Below are 20,396 nucleotides of genomic sequence, written 5' to 3'. Positions count from 1 at the left end.
TTAAATTAGACCTCCTCTTTGAATCTGGCTCTTTACTTTGGAAAAACATAACAGTTTCAATTTAAATTTCATTGGTTTTTACATTATTTCACTCTCACTCTTTATTTTTATTCTATTTTATTTCTTTAGTTATTTAATAGCTTGTTTGTTAGTTTGTTTTTTTTAATTTCTTAATTTATTGTCTTATTGTTCTAATTTTATAGTCTTGCGAAACTTAATGTATAGTTGTTTGCACTATACTGTCAATTGTGTTATTAGAATTTTGCCATGTGAAGCACTTTGGGCTGCATGTTTGATTGAAAGGTTGAGTTGAGATGTTCCAGTGCAGAAAGAATAAGGACAACAAAGTGTTTCTGAACATTAACGCATGAAAACACGTTCTGGTAGAAACTATAAATACAAGTATGAACCTGAAAAGGAGCATAACAGGTCCCCTTTTCTAAATGAAAGTGCCAGGATAGAAGTTGCCTTTGATATATCAAATCATTGCCGTGGTGCTGATTTGGAGTTTGAGGAGAGCGTGCAGTAACTGTCCATGGTGCTGACTTTAGATTCGATCACTCATTATTGCCCACAGTATTTCTGTCAGGCTGTAATTTATTTATTTGATTTAGCAATTTCTGAGTGCACTATTACTATATACTGCTAAAAATATTGGCAAGTAGGAGCTCGACTTTTTGACAAGAGATACTCCAACTGGTGATTCTGATACAGAAATCAGCACCACCTTATTGTCCTACCTTATTGCAGATCTATCATAATGCCCTACATGTTGGCATATAAATAATGAAAAACTATAGTAAAGAAAATATGTTTGAGGTATATATGTACAGAACACACTCCATACATATCTTGGTAAAAAAAAGAAGTGTTGCTAATGTGTAAAAATGTATACCAGCCAATATACTGAGCTGTATACTGCCGGTTGTCAGATTGTTTGAATTCATTAAACATATAATTGGTGTCAGCCTTAAAAATCCAATTTGAACTGGGCTCTATTTTGGACCACTAGTTTGCATCCTGTGCTTTACTAACTAATACATGAGGATGCACAGTTGCCCTCAAGCATGAAAACATTCATGCTGACTGTTTTATTCTATTGCACTGATTGGCAGTTGGTGGCAGTAACACACCAAAAAACACAGCAAAGTGCCAGCTCAAGGCAGGGAGGAAGAAATCTGGTAGCTAGTGACTATGGGTGTACAGAGAGCAGCTTAAAATATTAAAAAAGTCTTAACAACAAACCACATGTACCAAAATGTGCACATGTTCACCACCACCTACCTTCAGGTCCCTCTGCCTGGCGTGCTCCATGTCCTGCATGGAGCAGCAGTGGACCTCCTGCAGACGCTGCTGTCGCCTCTGGTGCTCCGTCTGCAGCTCGTCCAGCTGCATCCTCAGGTGCTCCCTCTCCTGGCTGAACTGGTGCTGCAGCTGCTGCAGCGACGACTGTGACTGGGACAGCTGCATCTCCAGACTCTGCTTCAACAGGGAGATCTAGAGAGGAACACGCAGAATGATATACGTTAGCTACGGAGACTCTTAGTGGGGCAGCTGACCAAGCCTCTGTTTACACATAATAAAAGAAAAGTGAGTGGATGTCGCAGGATGTAGAAGCACATTTAAGCCATCTCTAGGGAGCTGCAACTTCATGTAGCAGAAAAACAGAGAAGGGCAAAGAGAGGGTGGCAATCAATTAGGCTTAAACAAAGGTTGCCATGTGAAAGTGTTTGCCATTCTTTAAAGCCTCGAGCAATTAAGTTTCTTCCTTTTTGTGAGTAAATAGCTTGCATTTCACTTTAGTACATAAACTCTGGCTAATGGTACAGGGCAATGAATGTATCACAAGAATTCACTGTTGGAAAAAAAAACAAGCATGTTTTGCAAAATTAGTCTGTCTAGACAACTTAAGTTAAAGAATACTTGGGCAAATGTAGAGATAAAAAAATTCTGTACAACTGTGTACAACCTGCCAGGGGCATGCCTAGGGGGTGGCCTGGACCCCTTAAATCTGATTGGCCACCTCATTATGAATGGCTATCTGCCCAGTTAGTCTGAACAGTTAGATAAACTGAATTTTTATGTATAGGTGCAATTCAGCCTTAAAACCTGAGAGGCAGTGAATGTGCCTGAGTAACGTCTAAACTGACTAATTTGACAAATCAATTTATTAATACAACAATTAAAAAGTTTGTTACCACAGGCTCATTTTAATTTTTAGGCACTTTAATGTTTTTGGCACTTACTTGTTTTTGTACTATTGTACTATTACTTTACTATATATAGTAAAGTATGGAAGCTTTATTTTACTTTTGGAGGTATCACTCTGTTGTGGCGTGATTGGTAGGTCTATTTATCATTTCAACTAAACTTTAAACAGAAATGTAAGACACTGCAATGTTGGCAATTAAATTAGGTATAGGCAGTAAAGACAAAAATGGTAAATTAAATTGCCAACACGTGTGCCTGCAGCAGTGCTCGTACTTCATGCCACTCCTGCTTAAGTCAGTGTACCACTTGGACCACCCCAGTAAAAAAATCTCTATACATGCCACTGCAACCTGCTTTAGCAAAACTTTATTTAACAGTAGTCGAACTGATACAGCTAATGTGAAAACGGAGCTCAATAGAACACTTAAATATCCAAGACTACATCTACTATTTGGATGAAGGTCAACCAGCTGCTGTGTGGAGATCTCACAAGTCCTCTTGTGAAAAAAACAGAAACACATGTTGACAGAATGCAAAGTCTTTCCCAGGGATGACAAACTTGTTTGCTTTACCAACTGTTGAAGTTCCCTCCGAGCAAACTGACAGGTGAGACCAGCTGGACCCTAAATAATTCATTTTTTTACACTCTGAACATAGTTGGAATGAATAAATTCATCACCTTTTGGATCGGCTTGCAAATCATCGTGTGTGGGACTACTACGCACAACAAAGAAACATTCTCAGTGAACCAAAAAGAGCAGCAGATGCAGCTCAGCCTCAGTAGCTGCGTCCTAAATTTGGAAATTATACTATGACTAAGACATGAGTCATTCACTGTTTCATGAGGTTGGAGAGCTTTATTAAAACAAGCATATGGTTATATATGTTTTATTCTGAGCCTTTCATTATCATGTTTGCTTCCTGAGTTTCTGAACTGTGAAATGTTTCAGGTGTGAAGGGTGTCTGTTATTACAGAGACACCTGGGTGTCATGAGAAAGGGTTAACAACTACAAACTCTATTTAAAATTATTATTTTAACATATCTAAAATTATGTTAAAGAATTATAAATATTTTTAAGCATTTTTTTCAGGCCTTGCTTTTGTTTTTTACATTCCTTTTCTTTATTTTTTTCTGCTAATTTTCAAGAAATTTCTTTATAACTTTTTACAAATTCCTTGCTAATTTTGCATAATTTCTTCTCAAGCTGCACATTGCCTTCTTCCATGTTTTTGAAATAAATTAAGCCACCTTAGAAGCATTACTAATGCAGTATTATTAATGCCGCTTTAACTAACCTTTGACCCTTCTGATGGAGTTGTGACATACCCTCCTTGCTTTTAACCCTTTGAAACCTGAGCAAATTGGCTTGATTGTTCCCAAAAACACGGGAGGCAGGCAATAAACAATGTAAAACATAAATGACCCCAAAATTAGCAAGAAATTAGAAATAAAATTTTTAAAAACCCGAAAGTTAGCAAAAAAGGAACAAAAAAAAACGAATAAAAGGGAAATTAAAAAACAAAACAAACACAAAAAAAGTGCTTCTGCAGCATAATAGAAAAAAAAGAAATAATAAATAAATAAATAAAAATGATTCTGTAAAACATTTTTAAATATATGATTATAAATAATTATCATTGTAGTTTTCTAGAAATTGTTGTTATTAAAATCTTTTTTTAAATATACAAATTTCTTTCAGTTTGCAGAGCACTTAATGCTAAGTTGCTCATTGCCTTTTCCCCGTTGTTTTCAAAAGTAATCAGAGTTTAAAAGTTTAAATACCTGCAAAAGGTGTCTGAACACAGCACAAAAAAGTGAGGTCTATTCAGGTTTCAGAGAGTTAAAACCCTATCTAGAGGTGCTCATTTCATGTAATGCGAACTGTGCATTGCCTGATATCACCAAGAAGTGTCATCTCATTAGTCTCTGTTTCCATCGTCAGAATCAGTCAACTCGAGCTCAGCGGAGTGGCTGATTGCAAAGGTCCGGACCCAGGCAAAACTGTGCGCATTTTGGGGCCATATTCAAAATGCTGATACACACATTTGTTGCTGTACTTTTCGAAAAACATACTGTGGATCAGCTCGTGTGTGAGCAAAACAAGTCAAATCATATTTTGTAAAACTTCTCTCTGCCCACACATCACTGGCACTGACACCACAATCTGTTAAAATACAAAACAAGTCTGTTCCATCATTTCGCTTCCAAACAGCGTCTTCTCTGTCGGTGTGTGTCTATTAAGAGGTTGACCGCTGCTCTGATTTGACATCAGAGTAAATAAATATGGTTCCGCTGATTGCGGGGTGTGAAGCGGACACATTAATCACTAGATGGGAGCTGATGGACAGCAGGACGACAACCAGCAGCTAATGCGCACGGCATGCAAAAATGAACATTAATAAAGCCACTGACACTGTGTGTCTGTGAGCAGCACAATGACCACAGGAGAGCTTAGTCACGCTACATTAATATTACCGGACAGTCATTAGCAGCAGCTGCCCGCTGCGGTGTGTTCACCGCAGCATCAAATAATGAACGTGTGAGTGAGTTTGTCCACCGGTGCGAGAAAGAAATAAGTCAGTCTGGCACAGACAGGAGGTCTTATACAGGGGGCAACATGAGCTTTGAAAGAACGCAGTTGCTCTTATTGCCTTTCTCATCTTCTTTCTCTATTGATTTTCTTTACACTGGTGTGATTACAGCAATTCAGCTACAAGCTGCAGACAACTTGTATTCCCAACTTAAAGATTAAAACCATTTTTAATCAGTAAATGAGGGTACCTCGGCTTGGAATGTTGGAATGTAACCAAATACTGTCTTTAAGTACAGTTTTGAGGTACTTGTATCTTATCAGAGTATTTCCAATTTATTCATAGTTCTAATCCAGTACATTTCGGGAGGAAATATTGTACCTTTCAGTTCACTACATGTATTTGACAAAATAATGGACTTTGCAGATTCAGATTATGAATACAAAATAAAATCAACTGATAATTATGTAAAAAGCAGTGAAAATGACCCCAGAGTGACCAGCCACAACATTTAAGGGATGCTTGCACATTAATGCATCAATACATTGGCCATTCTGCATAATGAGTATTTTTACTTTAAGTACTTAAAGTACATTTTGATGGTTATACGTAAGTGTTTCAATGCCTGAATGATGGCCTTTTTGTAAAACTAGGCTCGGTCCAGAGGCCGCGCCCCCTGAGATTTTACAATGTGGACAGGCATAATACAGCTGAGAAGAAAAAGTTCTTCAGCTGGAAATGGAAAAGCTGATGTCCCAGGTCAAATGTTTACTAATTGGTTCCGTTTGACAGCCTGAAAAGTGGCATCGAAGGAAGTCGGGAAACTGCAGTATGGAAAGAAAACATTCTGCTGTCAACAGCATTGCAGTGGGACAATATTTGATCTATACATCCATGATATATGTGCCAAAACTACAGCCTACATGAATAAATAATATTTGCCTATACTCTATTCTATATTAATATTATTGCAATAACCATTTTAAAAGCACATAACTGAACATAACTGGAGAGCGTGTAGCCCAAATATGAGGTCAGCTTTGATCTCAGGCATGAAAGGTGGCTGAGGAGACACAGATGCACCACCTGTGTCCGAGCAATGCACCAGTGAAAAATGAATTGCCAAGACTACAAGTATTTACACTGTCGCAGTTAAAAAAAAAAGATTAATGATGAATGATATGAATATTCTTTGGCTTAAAGACTTTGAGTTGGGCAGCAGCGGTGTTCAGCTTTCAGTCAGCCAGTCACACAGAGCCATGCAACTTCCAGCTGTGATAGACAGCGCATGTCTATGTGGTGGTTATACATTTTTAAATGATTAATATGTGGCTGCAAATACTTAGATGCCAGTCAGAATATAGTCTAATAGCAATTATGCATCTCAGCCACATTTACTCTGCTGCTCTGCTGAGCTGAGACCTGACATGTGATGGTAACTTACGTTCACATCCACATTGATAAACTCCGCGCTTTGCATGGAAATGACTGTGCAGTAGTATTCTGTCATACGTTCATTTCATAAATGAGTCCCAATTTGAAAATCACTTTCCAACCAGGCAATTATTTGTTTTTGGTTTTTTTTTTTTCTGCATGCCAAATAAAATGGGAGAATAAAAATAAAATATAAGTAAGAAAAATGAATATGCCCATTGGACATATTCAGTAAACAACATAAATTTTTTATGTGCGAAAAGGAAGAAATAAATATTTATCAAATCCTACTCCCTTTGTTTTATAAAAAAAACCCCACTTCTGCTCCAATATTCTCCATACACGCCTCGATCAAATCAAACAAGAATTAAGACAAAACAAGACCGGATCAATCTGAATAAACACACAATTACACAACAAAACAAAGAAAGACAGAAACAAAGTCACACTATCAAGAGAAACCTAAATCTCCACTACTCTGTCTTAATGCACCCGTTTCCCTCTCTGTTCTACCATCTCATATCCCTACAACATGTCCTCACAAATTCCTCTCAAATAATGTAAACTTTCTTTCATTTGCAACAACTTTGGATACTATCAGGTAGTAGCTGATTTTTGAACTCTGTACATGATTTGAATTGTTTTGAATGTGAGTGCTCATAATTTGATAAAGAGTAGGTTGTCAACTAGTAAAGCTATGTGGGTTTAATTTTATGCCAAGGGAAACAGACCTGGAAGGAGGCTGGTCCACAGCCATGCACACACTGCACTCTACATGGTTAGAGATCTTTTGGCAGTAGTTGTACCTGTTCCAGCAGGTCCTCCACTTTCCGCTGCCAGCTCTCTCTGGCGTTGCTCATTTCCTGCTCCTTGCTTTGTGCCAGCTGATTCAGCGCAGAGGCCTTGTCCTCCTCGTGGACCTCTCTCAGCTCCTCACGTAGCTTCTTACACTCCTGCCTACAGCACAACAACACAGAGATTTGTATTTATGTTTCAGGCATGTAGTTACTGCTGTTTCTGAGTGTGATTCACAAAACCAGCACCAGTTCTACGTGTTACAGTGGATTACAAACTTTCTCAAAAGACAAAATCAAAGGAAGCAAAGGTCAGCACCTTACACTAGAATAAATTATATAATAAAAATAGAATATAATAAATATAATATATAATAGAATATTTATGCATGAGTGAAGACTTTGCAAAAGACAGGCAGTAACTGCTGAGGAGGACAGCACACCATATGATGTCATAGTAGGCTGTAAAATTAAAAAAAAAAAAAAAAAGGTTTTTGTGTTTATTACGTCTGCATGAACTGAAACTGTTCGCTGCCTGGAGGATAAGAAATCTAAATCAAAAAGATTATTGTATTCTCTGGTAAATAAATACTATTTATAGTCAGAAAGCTAATCTCCCAAAACCTTGGTGTGCCTCTTTTATGCACCTTTTGTTGTTATTACTTGTTTTTTTATTGACATGACTTTTATTATGGCTCATGAGCACAACAACAACAGCATCTGGTGAAAAGAAGAGGCTCAAACAAACAAGCCAAAACTCTGCAGCAGAGGTAAAGGTGCTTCAGAGAGCTCAATATTCGCTTCAAGGGAACAATAAATGGTCCTTTATCAGACCTCAACATTGCCTCTATTGAGCGGCCATCACTCTTTTACACTGCTGCTAACAGCTTTTTGCATGGCTGTGTGAGAGAGTGTGTGTGTGTGTGCACGCTGTCAATGTAATAGCTGTGTGGGAGTTGAAATGGCAACTGTTAAATGAAGTATTGAGGCAAGCGCATTTTTTGTCACTTTGAGAGCCAGAAAGTGTCAGACTGAAGGCAGGCTCTCTCGCTCACACACACAGTACACACACACACACACACACACACACACACAAAAATGGACACACTCTCAGCAGTGCAGTCACACACCAGTCGCGTTCATCATGCAGCACGTGTCATCATTCATGTTCTCGTTCTGTATAAGGCACGCAGTCACAGATGTTGATGCACGCATGCGCTCTCTCTCGAACACACTCACACACTCACACACACACATACACATATACACTAAGGCCTTGGGCTTCGAAGAGCTCTGGTCTCCTTAATAAGCGTTGTTCTACAGCATCTGCTGGGCAGGAGGAGAGATGAGGGCAGACGAAGAGAGGTAAAGGAAAGAAGGAGTGGATGAACGATCTGTCAAAGTTGGAAGACATGTCCTGATAAAATGTGGGATAATTGGCCGGATTCTATGAGACATAAGGCACGCGTGCTCATTTAAGGAGTGTATTCATGTGTATAATGATGCATATGGACTTGAGTATACTGTATGTGTGTGCCATCTTCCTAATTGCGTGATGGAGTATATAATATGAGCACATCACTGACATCTCAACCTCTAATGCCCACATTTTCCCTGATGTTATATTCTGTTCTTTAAAAATAACCGTGTACATCTGACTAAAGCCCTTTTCCAAGCCTGAGCTCATCTACACATTACCTGGAGAAGATGTATGTGAGAAAGCAAATGCCCTAATCAGTTGGACTGGACATTAAAATGACCTTCCTAGTTCAAAGTCTGTGTTGTGTCCAACTGAACCCATGTGTGGACAGAGCAGGTAAATGTTTGTAAAATTCACACTAAGTTGGGATGACACTGACAGTCTCCTGTTGTGTGCTACATTTGTGGAAAAGAAACTCTTCTGGACAATGTTCAGAGTTCACATGAGAAAACAACTCTACTCTAATATTCAATCGAGTTTTGAGAAGTTGCAGTCAGAACTGCTGCATGTGAGGTTTGTCACTAAAACTTGTTTTATTTCCACATTCTTCAGTATTTTTTCAGTGTGGCTTAAGATTTCCAGTTAGTAGACCTTGTGCTTAGAATGACAGAATTTGATTTTGCAGCAATGGGATGCAATTTTAAAAGACACATATTTTCTTATTTGTCTGAGTTCAAAATTGCACTGCTCCGATAAAAGCTTTTCACAAAAACACTCAAAGGGGATTAGAGCTACTCTACGTGGTAATGAGAGGTAATTAAATATTAGCTGTCCTTGTAATATTTACCTTGTCAATGTCAATGTCAAAGCACAGGCAGAGGTAACGAGTTTAGACACATTCTAAGAGTCCCCGAGTACATTTACATGCACAAAATAGCCCGTTTTTTCCCCTTATTCTGAAAAAGACAGAATGCCAAACTAAACTGTTTACATGTCTAATGAAAATGAATATTCCATTAACACGTATGGTAATTAGAGTGCCCTAACATGTTTATCACATGGGTAGAAGAGCTGCAGCTGTTTGTCATGTTTTTGTTACATAAAAATAGGATTTTCTTTCAAAGTTTCCTGTCGTTGGCGGACTTGCTGGACTCCCTCTTTCCTTCCTTCACTTTATTGAAAAGGTCAGTGCTGCGATATTAGTGCATATCCAAAAACCTGTTCATATCCAACTCTTTCATAGTTTAAATAAGGTGTTTTCCTCCTTCCACCTAGAAATTAGGGATTTTCTTTTGGATGCATCTCTACCCCACAGTTTTGCAAACTGTTGGTGAGTTCGTTTGTGTACAGCGTATCCATGACAACGCACAGAGCTGACTGTAAACAGATGAGAGACTGTGTTGCAAACTGCAATAAAAAGCCCAACTGAGGCGCATACTCTGAATTGGCTGTATACATGCCCAGATAATGCCACTAAGATCTGAATTATACCAGCATGACTCGGCATATTTAAAAGGAAAGTGATGTTCACATGACCCACATCAAATTCAGAATATTTTCAGAGTCGCAGTAATAAGGGAATGTTGGTGCGCATGTAACCGTAGCTAAACCTGCTGGAGGCTTCCTATACAAACTCTGCTCTTGGCTGTTTGATGCTACTGTAAGATTTTTATTCTCTGGGGAACAGTCTTTATTAATTTCACAGCAATCCATTCAGTAGTTGAGATATTTCAGTCTGGTAAACCGACCAACCGCCATTACCACCCCTCCATGAAACGCATTTATCAGTGGCTTAAGAATCCCTAACATGCTCCACAAGATCTTCTGTATGACCAGGACAAACTAGCATCATACTGTCTGCGCTTTAGTCTGCTGATCCGCTCAACCTCCTCTGTTCATTTGGTAATCCGCAGAGCTCTTTCCATGATTATGCTATCACAGAGAAACCGTCTGTTTCCACTGTGAAACAGGGATTAAAGCCAGCCTCCTTAATTCAGACGGCTCACTAACCACAGTGTACTCACCCCAACACACCAAATGAATAGATGTTCTCCTGAGAATAAAGAGCTGCGCGCAGAAAAGACAAAGGAAGGTGAGTGAAAGCTAATGAAGAGGGGAGGAGGGGAAGAGTGACACATAGACACCAGCTCGGTATGAGTACGCTGGTATGCTGTTATAACTGCAGTATGTGGACCTCTGCTTTCAAGATCCAATCTTATTATGACTCTGAGATTTATTAGAGGTTTAACTGAATTGGCCACAGTCAGTTTGCCAGCAGAGCAGACCAAAAATTAGAACAGGCATTCCTGCAATCTGTCACTGATGCAGCCATTTTTAGTCATTAATGTCACACTGTCAATGTCAGTGTATTTTGTGTTTTTTTTCACTTTCTATTCAAGACACAAGCTATAAAAGCAATATTCAGTGTTGGAAGTAGCATTTACATTTTTACTTCAGTAAAAGTACTAATACCATACAGCGAAAAAAACACCACTACAAGTAAAGGGCTGCTGATGGCCCTTAAAAGTCATGCATTTAAAACCTTATTGAAGAACAAGCTTTTAAGTATTTCAAGTACCATGTACTTTAAGTATGAAAAGTAAAAGTGTTCATTGTGTGGTTAAATGTTTCCTTATCAGCCCGCTTTTAGCGAACAAATCACCATTTAGGTCAATTGTGCAAGCAAGTTATTATGACCCATAAGAACATTTACTGTAAGCCAGCCCCCTCTATTGCTCTTGGTAATTATGGACAGGAGCAGAGGTGGAAATGATGTAGCATTAAAAGGGACAAAATCCACAAAATGTTGTACATATACCAAAGAAGGCTCTATGGAGGGCTGCGAGTGGTGGTGGATGGGTGAAACAAACACAGGACTTTCACCCTGGAGACTGGTGTTCATGTCCCATGAAGTCATTGTTGGCTTGTTTTAATAGGATAGTATGCTAGTATGTGTAGCATACTCTGCTAGTGATGGATGTAATGTGTCAGATGTAATATGTGATGTTATAATAAGAATGGTAAAATATACCATATTTGGGCTGGTTATATATGACTTAATTTGACCTAATCTGTCAGGTATGAGAGAGCTTTGTTCCTTGTCAAAGTTTTACTGTTATATATGATGTTTTTGGATTAACTACTCCTGCATTAACGTGTATGTTGCATTTTACTGCTCTAGATGTATTAAATTGTTCTAAGTTCAACCCCTCAATATATGGCTGAGTAGTTTAATCCACAGAAATGCATCTTACTCTATAAGATCATCATGTTATATCATCACTGTCCATTGAAAACCATGTAACTCTAAAAAGTCAACTTTTCACAGTGCCAGAAAAACATACCTGTTTTCAGCAAAAGACTTTGTTTAGTTTAAGAAGGAGTATTTTCTCAACATGTAAAAGGAACACTTCATCCTTTCAGTTTTTAACAAACATTCAACATCAACACATCTAAAGATACATGGTTGTCACTGAGCAAAAAGTAACTTGTTATTAAAGCAAACACAAGCAAGCAAACAAATGTAGTGGAGTAAAAAGCACATTATTTGTCTCTGAAATGTAGCTGTGTAGAATATAAAGTTCCATAAAATGAAAATACTTTGTTAAAATATGTTAAATTAGTTCTTAAGTGCAATACTTGAGAACGTGAACATTCGTCATCTTATTGGACGTTTGGGGGCTGCCTGAAAGCACTTTTCCGACTGCTTAAAAAAGTGGAAATATTACATATACAGCAAATAAAATCAGCTAATTGTACATGATTAGTGCAGTGTCCTGGCAGGAGGAAGTTTGTGTTTGGGTGAAAAAAAAAGCTTCATACTTCTAGGGAGTTACATAAAAAGAAAGCAACTGTCAGGAGAGAGGCTGCTGACAGATTTAGGTTGTGATGATCCCGAGATAGGAGGAGAAGGATGCTGAAGGTTCCTGCCTTCTGGTACTTTAACATCAACTCTTTCATAATTTGACGTAAGACTTGACTCTTATTGGCCCTCTGATTTTGTTGTGTTTTTCTCTCCTCAAACTTGGAAAGGAAAGGAGCATGAGGCCAGTACAAATCATTAAAAACATTTAGGTACATTTTTGGGATCCTGATCTGAGACGTGGTTGAGAGTGAAGCTTTTTTCATAATGGTACTAGAAGACTGATCCGAGGTGCTGTGATAGATCTTCAGCTTTAACTGAATTGCAATTACCTTTATTTACTGTGTAATTTACCAGGTGAACAGGTTAATTTGGGACCTAATATATACAAAGGGATTTGACTCTATGATACCGGTGTTATGAGATGCAATTGGCTTCACTCAAACAGCGAACGCACAAAGGAGAACAAAGGATGAGAGTGAAGTGATTCAAGAAGAAGAGCAGAGTAATAAAAAATATTGTGGTGAGGCACAAAGACATTCATGAGCTCAGAGAGTGAAGAAAGGCTAAAAATATCAAACAATATCAAGTGTGACCTTTACAAAGGGCTGGGGTATTAATAGATTAAACAAAGTTGCAGGTTGAGACGAGACTACAGCAGACACAAAGAAATCACCAGGTAGCTTGAAAAGCGCATAAATTGAGGCAGCTGTGAATTACATTTTCGGATCTATAAACAGCAATTGGAAAAACTCAAATGATATATTGCCCTATATTATTGTCATTACATCACAACATAAAAAATCTTGACAAAAGTCCTGTAGTTTGGTCATTAGAGAATAAAAATCAAGATGTGCACTGAATGAGATAATATACAGTTGAATATAAAAGTAATGGAGACACTGTTTCCAGGTAATCACATATTTTGTAGCATGTCTGTTGCACAATTTCTTCGTACTTTTACATTGAAACTAATATGCACCAACACCACAACTGCAGTTAAGATTTTGGAGAAATATTGAGTCAAGCCGTGGAAACATGACACCTGGGAGGATCGCGCTAGTTTTCTCCACACTTTTTGTCGGCACAATCGATTGTAACTTCTGCTGTTCTTTGTCATCTCAGCCACAAATTCTGTCCATCTCCATCTGAGCATCTGTAAAATTTACACAGGCCTCCATGCTGCTTTCTGCTGTTTATTAACCTAGTCATTTTTTTTCCAAGTACAATGGTTTGCAGGATTATTTATCCAGGGTTTGAGATCATGGATTACTGGCTCACCACACAAATGCCCCAGATCCCATGGGCCCTGGAGGCCCCTAAAGACAGAGCCCTTAAGAGGTAACTGACAACATTGACTCAAGGTGCAAAGAGCTCAGTCAAAAGTTTGTTTTTTTTAACTCCCAATCAACCCAAACCCAATCAAAGATTCTTCATACTGTGTCTCTGGCAAACCAATATAAATAGTACTTAAGCTTTAAAATAATATAACCTCAACCATTCAAGTTCAACTTGAGAAGTTCATCTGGAAAATTTAAGTCTGTTTGGGGCCCTATGGTCAAATACATAACTGAACTGGAGACACTACTAGAAAAATTAATGCCCTGACCACTGATGCATACTCTGTCGATTCATGTCTAAACATATATACAATATCTGCATGTAGTACAGTTGTTTTGCATGTTTTATCAATGACTTAACCACCATGTTAAAAAATATGGGGTTTCTTATATCTATGTGTGTGTATGTATAAATATTTTGTTACATAGTTTTTGCTTATTTTACCTAATGTTACTTGCTCTTTTCCTTATTTGTGTACTTACTCGTTTTTTTTTTCGTAATTGTATTCGTAGTGATGTTATGTGGGACCTATGGGGTTGGTTGACAAAAATGTTAAAAAAAAATGTGTCTTTAAAGTTCATCACATTTCATTATACTTGTGAAAATGAATAAATACATTCTTAAAAAATAATAGAAAAATAAAATAAAATAAAAATAAAAATATAATATAACCTGTATATATATAACCTGTAACCAGGTTTCCCAGAGGATATTTCCCATGGTGCCCCACAGTAAACTGTATATGCTTGGAGGCCCCTAAAGACAGAGCCCTTAAGAGGTAACTGACAACATTGATTCAAGGTGCAAAGAGCTCAGTCAAAAGTTTGTTTTTTTTTTTACTCCCAATCAACCCAAACCCAATCAAAGATTCTTCATACTGTGTCTCTGGCAAACCAATATAAATAGTACTTAAGCTTTAAAACAATATAACCTCAACCATTCAAGTTCAACTTGAGAAGTTCATCTGGAAAATTTAAGTCTGTTTGGGGCCCTATGGTCAAATACATAACTGAACTGGAGACACTACTGGAAAAATTAATGCCCTGACCACTGATGCATACTCTGTCGATTCATGTCTAAACATATATACAATATCTGCATGTAGTACAGTTGTTTTGCATGTTTTTATCAATGACTTAACCACCATGTTAAAAAAATGGGGGGTTCTTATATCTATGTGTGTGTATGTATAAATATTTTGTTACATAATTTTTGCTTATTTTACCTAATGTTACTTACGCTTTTTCCTTATTTGTGTACTTACCTCGTTTTTTTTCGTAATTGTATTCGTAGTGATGTTATGTGGGACCTATGGGTTGGTTGACAAAAATGTTAAAAAAATGTGTCTACATTCTTTCAAAAAATAATAAAAAAAAAAATAATAGAAAAATATAAAATAAAAAAAAATAATATAACCTGTATATATATAACCTGTATCACAGGTTTCCCAGAGGATATTTCCCATGGTGCCCCACAGTAAACTGTATATGCGATGTTTTGATTTGCTGTGTTAGGAAGCATTGGACAGTCGGAGACAGCCTCTTTCCATCTCAAGTTTGAATGCCATTAAGGTGAAATTTCCACCAAACATCAGCACTTTACACTTGAGGTTAACCTACAAAACTACTACAAACAGTCTGTGCTCAGGGGACCATGTCTAATGATCCATCCATGTTTGAGATATTCCATGTTTGAGATTTTGCCCCAATAAAATGGTCATGACCCGAGTTTCATTTTTGGTGCTAACAGCATTAAAAATAGCTTTTAAAGAAAAACCTACAGCAAATTCTCTTTGCAGAAAAAGTGTCCCAATTATTTGGGATAATCCAAAGACTTCAAAGCTTTTATTGGAACTACTGTCAGCTGAAAAAATGGTTCTCATGAGCAGTTGAGAGTCTGCTCTGTGGATTATCCATGGTAACAGGGACACTGCTTCTGCAAAACAAAAAGTGTTTCTTTTTTCTAATTTGGGTGAACCAAACCAGGTACAGTTTTTTTTTACATTGTTAAAGCAATGCATGTGTGGTTAAAACTGAAATGGTCACAACATATTATCTATATATATAAGTATATAAGTATTTATCTGACTATTGATCAGAAGTCGCCATTCAAAGCCCACATCGAAAACCTTGTTTCCGTGCGTTGTTGGACTTCGGGGATCTACTCTTAATAAATGTACCTGAGCAGTGCCTAAAGTAGCCGGATACTGTATACCATTGTGCTTTATGTTTAATTACTAGCTGTGGAAATCTTGTACACCACTGTACACTGTATGATACTGCTAAATGGCCTTCTTTGTCCGGCCGCAGACTCTCACAATGGTTGCTTTTTGTATAAAAATCTGATTGGGCTTTGTTGTATTTGTGTATGTACGTGTGTGAAAACCAAAACCAATATGGCCTGCGCTCTTACAATATTCTACAAACGTTATCCTCAAGCAAGGGTCAAACAGAACTTGGCAAAAAAGGCTTTTAAATACGCTGCCCCTTTTTCTTGGGATAAGTTACTGAAGGGCCTGAAATTGTCTGAGCTGATAACCTTTGGGGAATTTAAGTCGATTGTAAAGAATCGAGAAAACAGCACTCTAATCAATGAAACTGTTTTAGACAATTGCACATGTTCATGTATCCAACTTTGCTTGCTTTTTGTAATGTGTGACAGATATATATATATATGCATATTCATTCAGATACGTTGGGGCACGTGTATATATGCCCCAACGTATCCGAATGAATAGCTGTTATTTAATCTAAGTATGTACACTCATTCACTTATGATTTAAAGCACACATTCGCAGCCACACTTCTTCATTACTACAAATGAGCTCAAACAGTATCCATGCACTCAACACCGTCTCCAGTCACTTTAGCATAAAAAGACAAAATAAGTGGAAGAGCTTTCTGCAGTTTTTGCTCATCGAGATACAATTTAATGCTGAGATAAACTCTAATAGAGTCAATTACAGGCTGCCGATGTTACTGTGTGAAAGTACATCAGTTCACACCTCAAAACAGTCAATTTCATTCTTTGAGGTTTTTTGAATAATAACACTTCAAAAGGTCTGTGGACGTTACCAGAGACTTTGAGCTGGGGGCTTTAACACTGGATCGAGCTGAGGAGTTGCAGAGCCCTCCAAGGATAATGCTCTGTCACGGTCAATACTGTGAGCTCAATGACCTGTGTGAGTGTGTGTGTGCATTCTAGTAAGTGTGAGAAACGAAAATAGGGAAACAGGGAGACTTCCATTTCCCATCCACTCTTAATTTCATGGTCCCTCTTTGTTAAAAGACAGGATGAAGACAGTGAGTGTTACTCTATCTTCCCCTCCCAGATACACATGCATGCGCACACGCACGCACACACACACACACACACACACACACACACACACACACACACACACACACACACACACACACACAGACAAACGCACACACACCCCTACCTGAGTGTTTCAGTCCATTTCAGCTCCAGCTCCAGAGCCATCTTGTCCATCTTAAGTTTTTCTTCTTCTTTGGTGGTGATGAGTTTGGCTTCATGATGACGCTGTTGGGTCTCTAACTCTCCCTGAGAAATGGACAGACAGTCAGTCAAACTCAGACAGACAGACAGACGAGCAGACGGACAGACCCATCGTAGTCTAAATGCTCAGAGGTTTTTTCCGCCCAGACAAGAATCCATTTCTTTAGGCAGCTCTGAAAACTTTTTGAATTTTCTGTAGCGTGAAAAAAGGTTAAAGCCTTTTGCAGTAACATTGCTGACAGCCAACACAAAGTGTAGCTATTGGCAGTGTCAATCCAAAACGGTGGTGACATGGAAGTCTTTCAAAAACCCACTCTGGTCAAGTCTACATCGTAGGACTGAAATGATTCAAAGATAGATCGAGAACAAGATTACAAATATCTTTTAATATTACTGTGAAATATTCCGCAGACATAGTATGAGTTGACCAAATCGGTTATATTCTGGATGCAGGGTTCCCACGCATTTTCACGGACAAAATTATAAAACTTTTCCATGACTTTTCAAGGACCCATGATGAAAAGTGCTTTTTTTGCTACTGACAAAATGAGATTTTTATTAGAAGTGTCTGACAACATATTTTCCCTTACCTTTCCCTGATCTGTTTGTTATTGTGACCCAGTCTCGCTCAAGGAGAGGTCTCATTCTGAAATTTTGCAAGAGGTGACTTGTTGAAAAACAATGGTAAAAGTGAGAGTGAGAGTTTGAGAGAGGAGTGACAGGAAGACAGAAACTGTAGCTTATTGTTATCTAAAATACTATTAATATCATGGCTGAATATTTAGTCTATTTCGACAATGTTAAAAAGTCTATGAGATTTCAGAATGACAACATTGAATTTCTTTGTCGAGGGATCCTTTCCATAATGTTGTCAGACACTTCTTTTCTTGGCATATTACATATTCTCAAAAACACAAAAAATATAATCATACACTTTATACATAACTTTCCATTTTATGTTGTCAGACACTTGTGATAATAATCTGAGCCTGTCAGTGGCAAAAACAAGCACTTGAAGTGGACATAAATTGACAGTTGCCGGTAGGGATTTCATTGCAGCTGTTTTGGTCTCTCAGTATTGGACCAATTCATTGTCTTGATTTGTCACTTAGACTTAAAAACATGAGAAAAATGGTTCAAAAGTACAGAATTTCCCCTTTGAGCTTTGAGGTTAGGCATGTTGTTGATAGTCAAGTATTGGTGCTACAGGATGCATTTTCATCAAAGACTCTCCTCACAAGAACAGAAAAGACAAATGTGCATGTGTTTGTTTGTTAGTGCTGACCTGCAGTGCAGTCAGCAGGTTGCTGGTCTCTCTCAGTCGGGCTCTGGTTGCATCCAGCTCCTCCAGCAGTTTGTCCTGCGCCTCCTTCAGGGTGGAGATCTGTCCCTCAGCTGTTCCGATGTCCTGCTCCCCCTGCAGGACCTCCTCCTGCAGCCGCACCACCTGCGGGGAGGAGAAACAGACGGAGAGATAGACACAGAGAATAAACTATATTCACAACCTCCACTCTGTTGCACTTCAGGCTGTATCTCAGAGTGGCAGCAACCTTGAAACTACATCAGCATTTTATGCTCAGCGAGGTGGAATTTCCATCAAAAATGCATTCAATAACCATTTCTGTTTCAGATTTTTAAATGAGCTAGGCCCATATATTTTTTGCCAACGTGGCAACATAGTTTTGCAATGCATCATGTATTAATTTATCTTGATGTTAAAAGCACAATACAACTAAGGAGTGCATAAACACAGCGTGACTGTGAGTTTATCACAGGAAAACAATACTTAAAAGAGCAGGGAGTGGATTAAACAAACCTTTGTGAGAAAAGAGTGTGTTTCTGTCTTACACTCTTTCAACATTTTTCAGTGAAACTAACAATCTCAGTAAAAAGTACTGAGATAAAATGAGCTATAAGCTATTTATTTTTGGAATGCTAAATAGCTATAACTCTTGGGCTCTGTTTGTTTTTACAGTTTATTTTCCATCCAGGTCATTCAAATGTGTCTTTAAAGAAAGATGGGAGCTATGCATTTGTGACCATCATCACATTTTTCAGCTGGAAAAAAGACGGAAAATACAGTTTACTTCATCTTTCAAAGGGTAAATACTCTTTAGCATTTATTTCTTATTCGAGTCACACACATTATTACTGACGCAGACTACATTTTTATTTTTATTTTTTGGAGGTGACTTACCAACAAGAAGTGATTAGTGAATGAGAAATTCATTACAAACAACATTTAGCAAACAATATCACCATTTAGAAGCTGTTCTGGAGTTTTGAATCATATCACATGATCTTCTCAACAGATTGATGAAAACTAAATCTCAACTTTTATGGCAACATGGACAGGGACTTCTTAAAGTGGCTTGAAAAATGGAAATATGAGCATCAACAATTCCATGATAAATAAGCAAACTCCATCTGGTGATGAAGATCATTTATTGTGATCGAAAGCTTAACTTAACTAAATCAGTGCTCAAGAAAGGAATATGAAACTCAAAATTAGATGTTTTTTATGGTTAAGTACAAAACAACTGCATTTCTGAGGGTATAGTCCAAATGTACAAATGTAAATTTGTAGAAGTCCTACCTCCTCATTGGCTGCAGTGAGTTTGGAGGTCAGCTCCTCTCTCAGCTCATCCAGCTGCTGCCTGAGAATCGTCTTCTGCTCCTCCAGTGAGAGGCGCTCCCTCTCAAACTGCTGCTCCAGCTCCTGTGGAAACCAACCAGAAACATACATCTGTTAAAAACAAGTGGGCCATAAAAGCCAAAGAGCATCAAAAAGGATATGAAAGGGGACCTATTCCTAGTTTTCTGTCATATTACAATGTCAGATGTTCGCATTAAAGTTTCAAATAATGAGGCAATCATATGTAAAGTTAATCCATTTGAGCAAAAACCTCAGGCTTTAGACTGTTCTGAAAACTCTGTTTTTCATTTACTTTAACTGAAAGATGACATCAGATCTCTGCAGATTTTTTTCATGTTGTTGTCTGCTGCAAGTGTTTAAATTTCATACACTGCTACATTAAGCTACATGCTAACGTGAGGAAAACGTGTAATCTTAGTTGCCAACTTTTATTTCTCCCTGTTTGTGATTCACAGTCTTGCTCAAACATGTCCAGTCATGTTAAGAAATTGTGGATTTTTCATGAGAGAAAGAGCCATTATGTACAGTCATTGCCTGCCTCCAAGTACACTGCTACATGTAAGTTATATGCTAACATCAGGGTAACATGTAATCTTGGTTGCTGATGTTAATTTTTCCCCATT

General features: G+C 37.9%; 1 protein-coding gene across 2 annotated transcripts in view; it reads right to left on the bottom strand.

Annotated features, from left to right (window-relative positions):
* fam184ab (family with sequence similarity 184 member Ab) overlaps positions 1–20,396 on the bottom strand; it is a 169,673-nt gene that overhangs the window by 54,279 nt on the left and 94,998 nt on the right. For both annotated transcript variants that reach the window (XM_042503815.1, XM_042503816.1), the window contains exons 10-14: positions 19,714–19,836; positions 18,403–18,564; positions 17,041–17,162; positions 6,985–7,135; positions 1,285–1,497 (exon numbers count right to left, since the gene is read on the bottom strand). In XM_042503815.1, coding sequence (XP_042359749.1) covers positions 1,285–1,497; positions 6,985–7,135; positions 17,041–17,162; positions 18,403–18,564; positions 19,714–19,836 — 771 coding nt within the window. The remainder of the gene's footprint in view (positions 1–1,284; positions 1,498–6,984; positions 7,136–17,040; positions 17,163–18,402; positions 18,565–19,713; positions 19,837–20,396) is intronic.

This window comes from Plectropomus leopardus, chromosome 16, assembly GCF_008729295.1.
Source record: "Plectropomus leopardus isolate mb chromosome 16, YSFRI_Pleo_2.0, whole genome shotgun sequence".
In the NCBI taxonomy this organism is placed as follows: domain Eukaryota; kingdom Metazoa; phylum Chordata; class Actinopteri; order Perciformes; family Serranidae; genus Plectropomus; species Plectropomus leopardus.
This window is presented reverse-complemented; position numbering and strand designations above follow the sequence as displayed.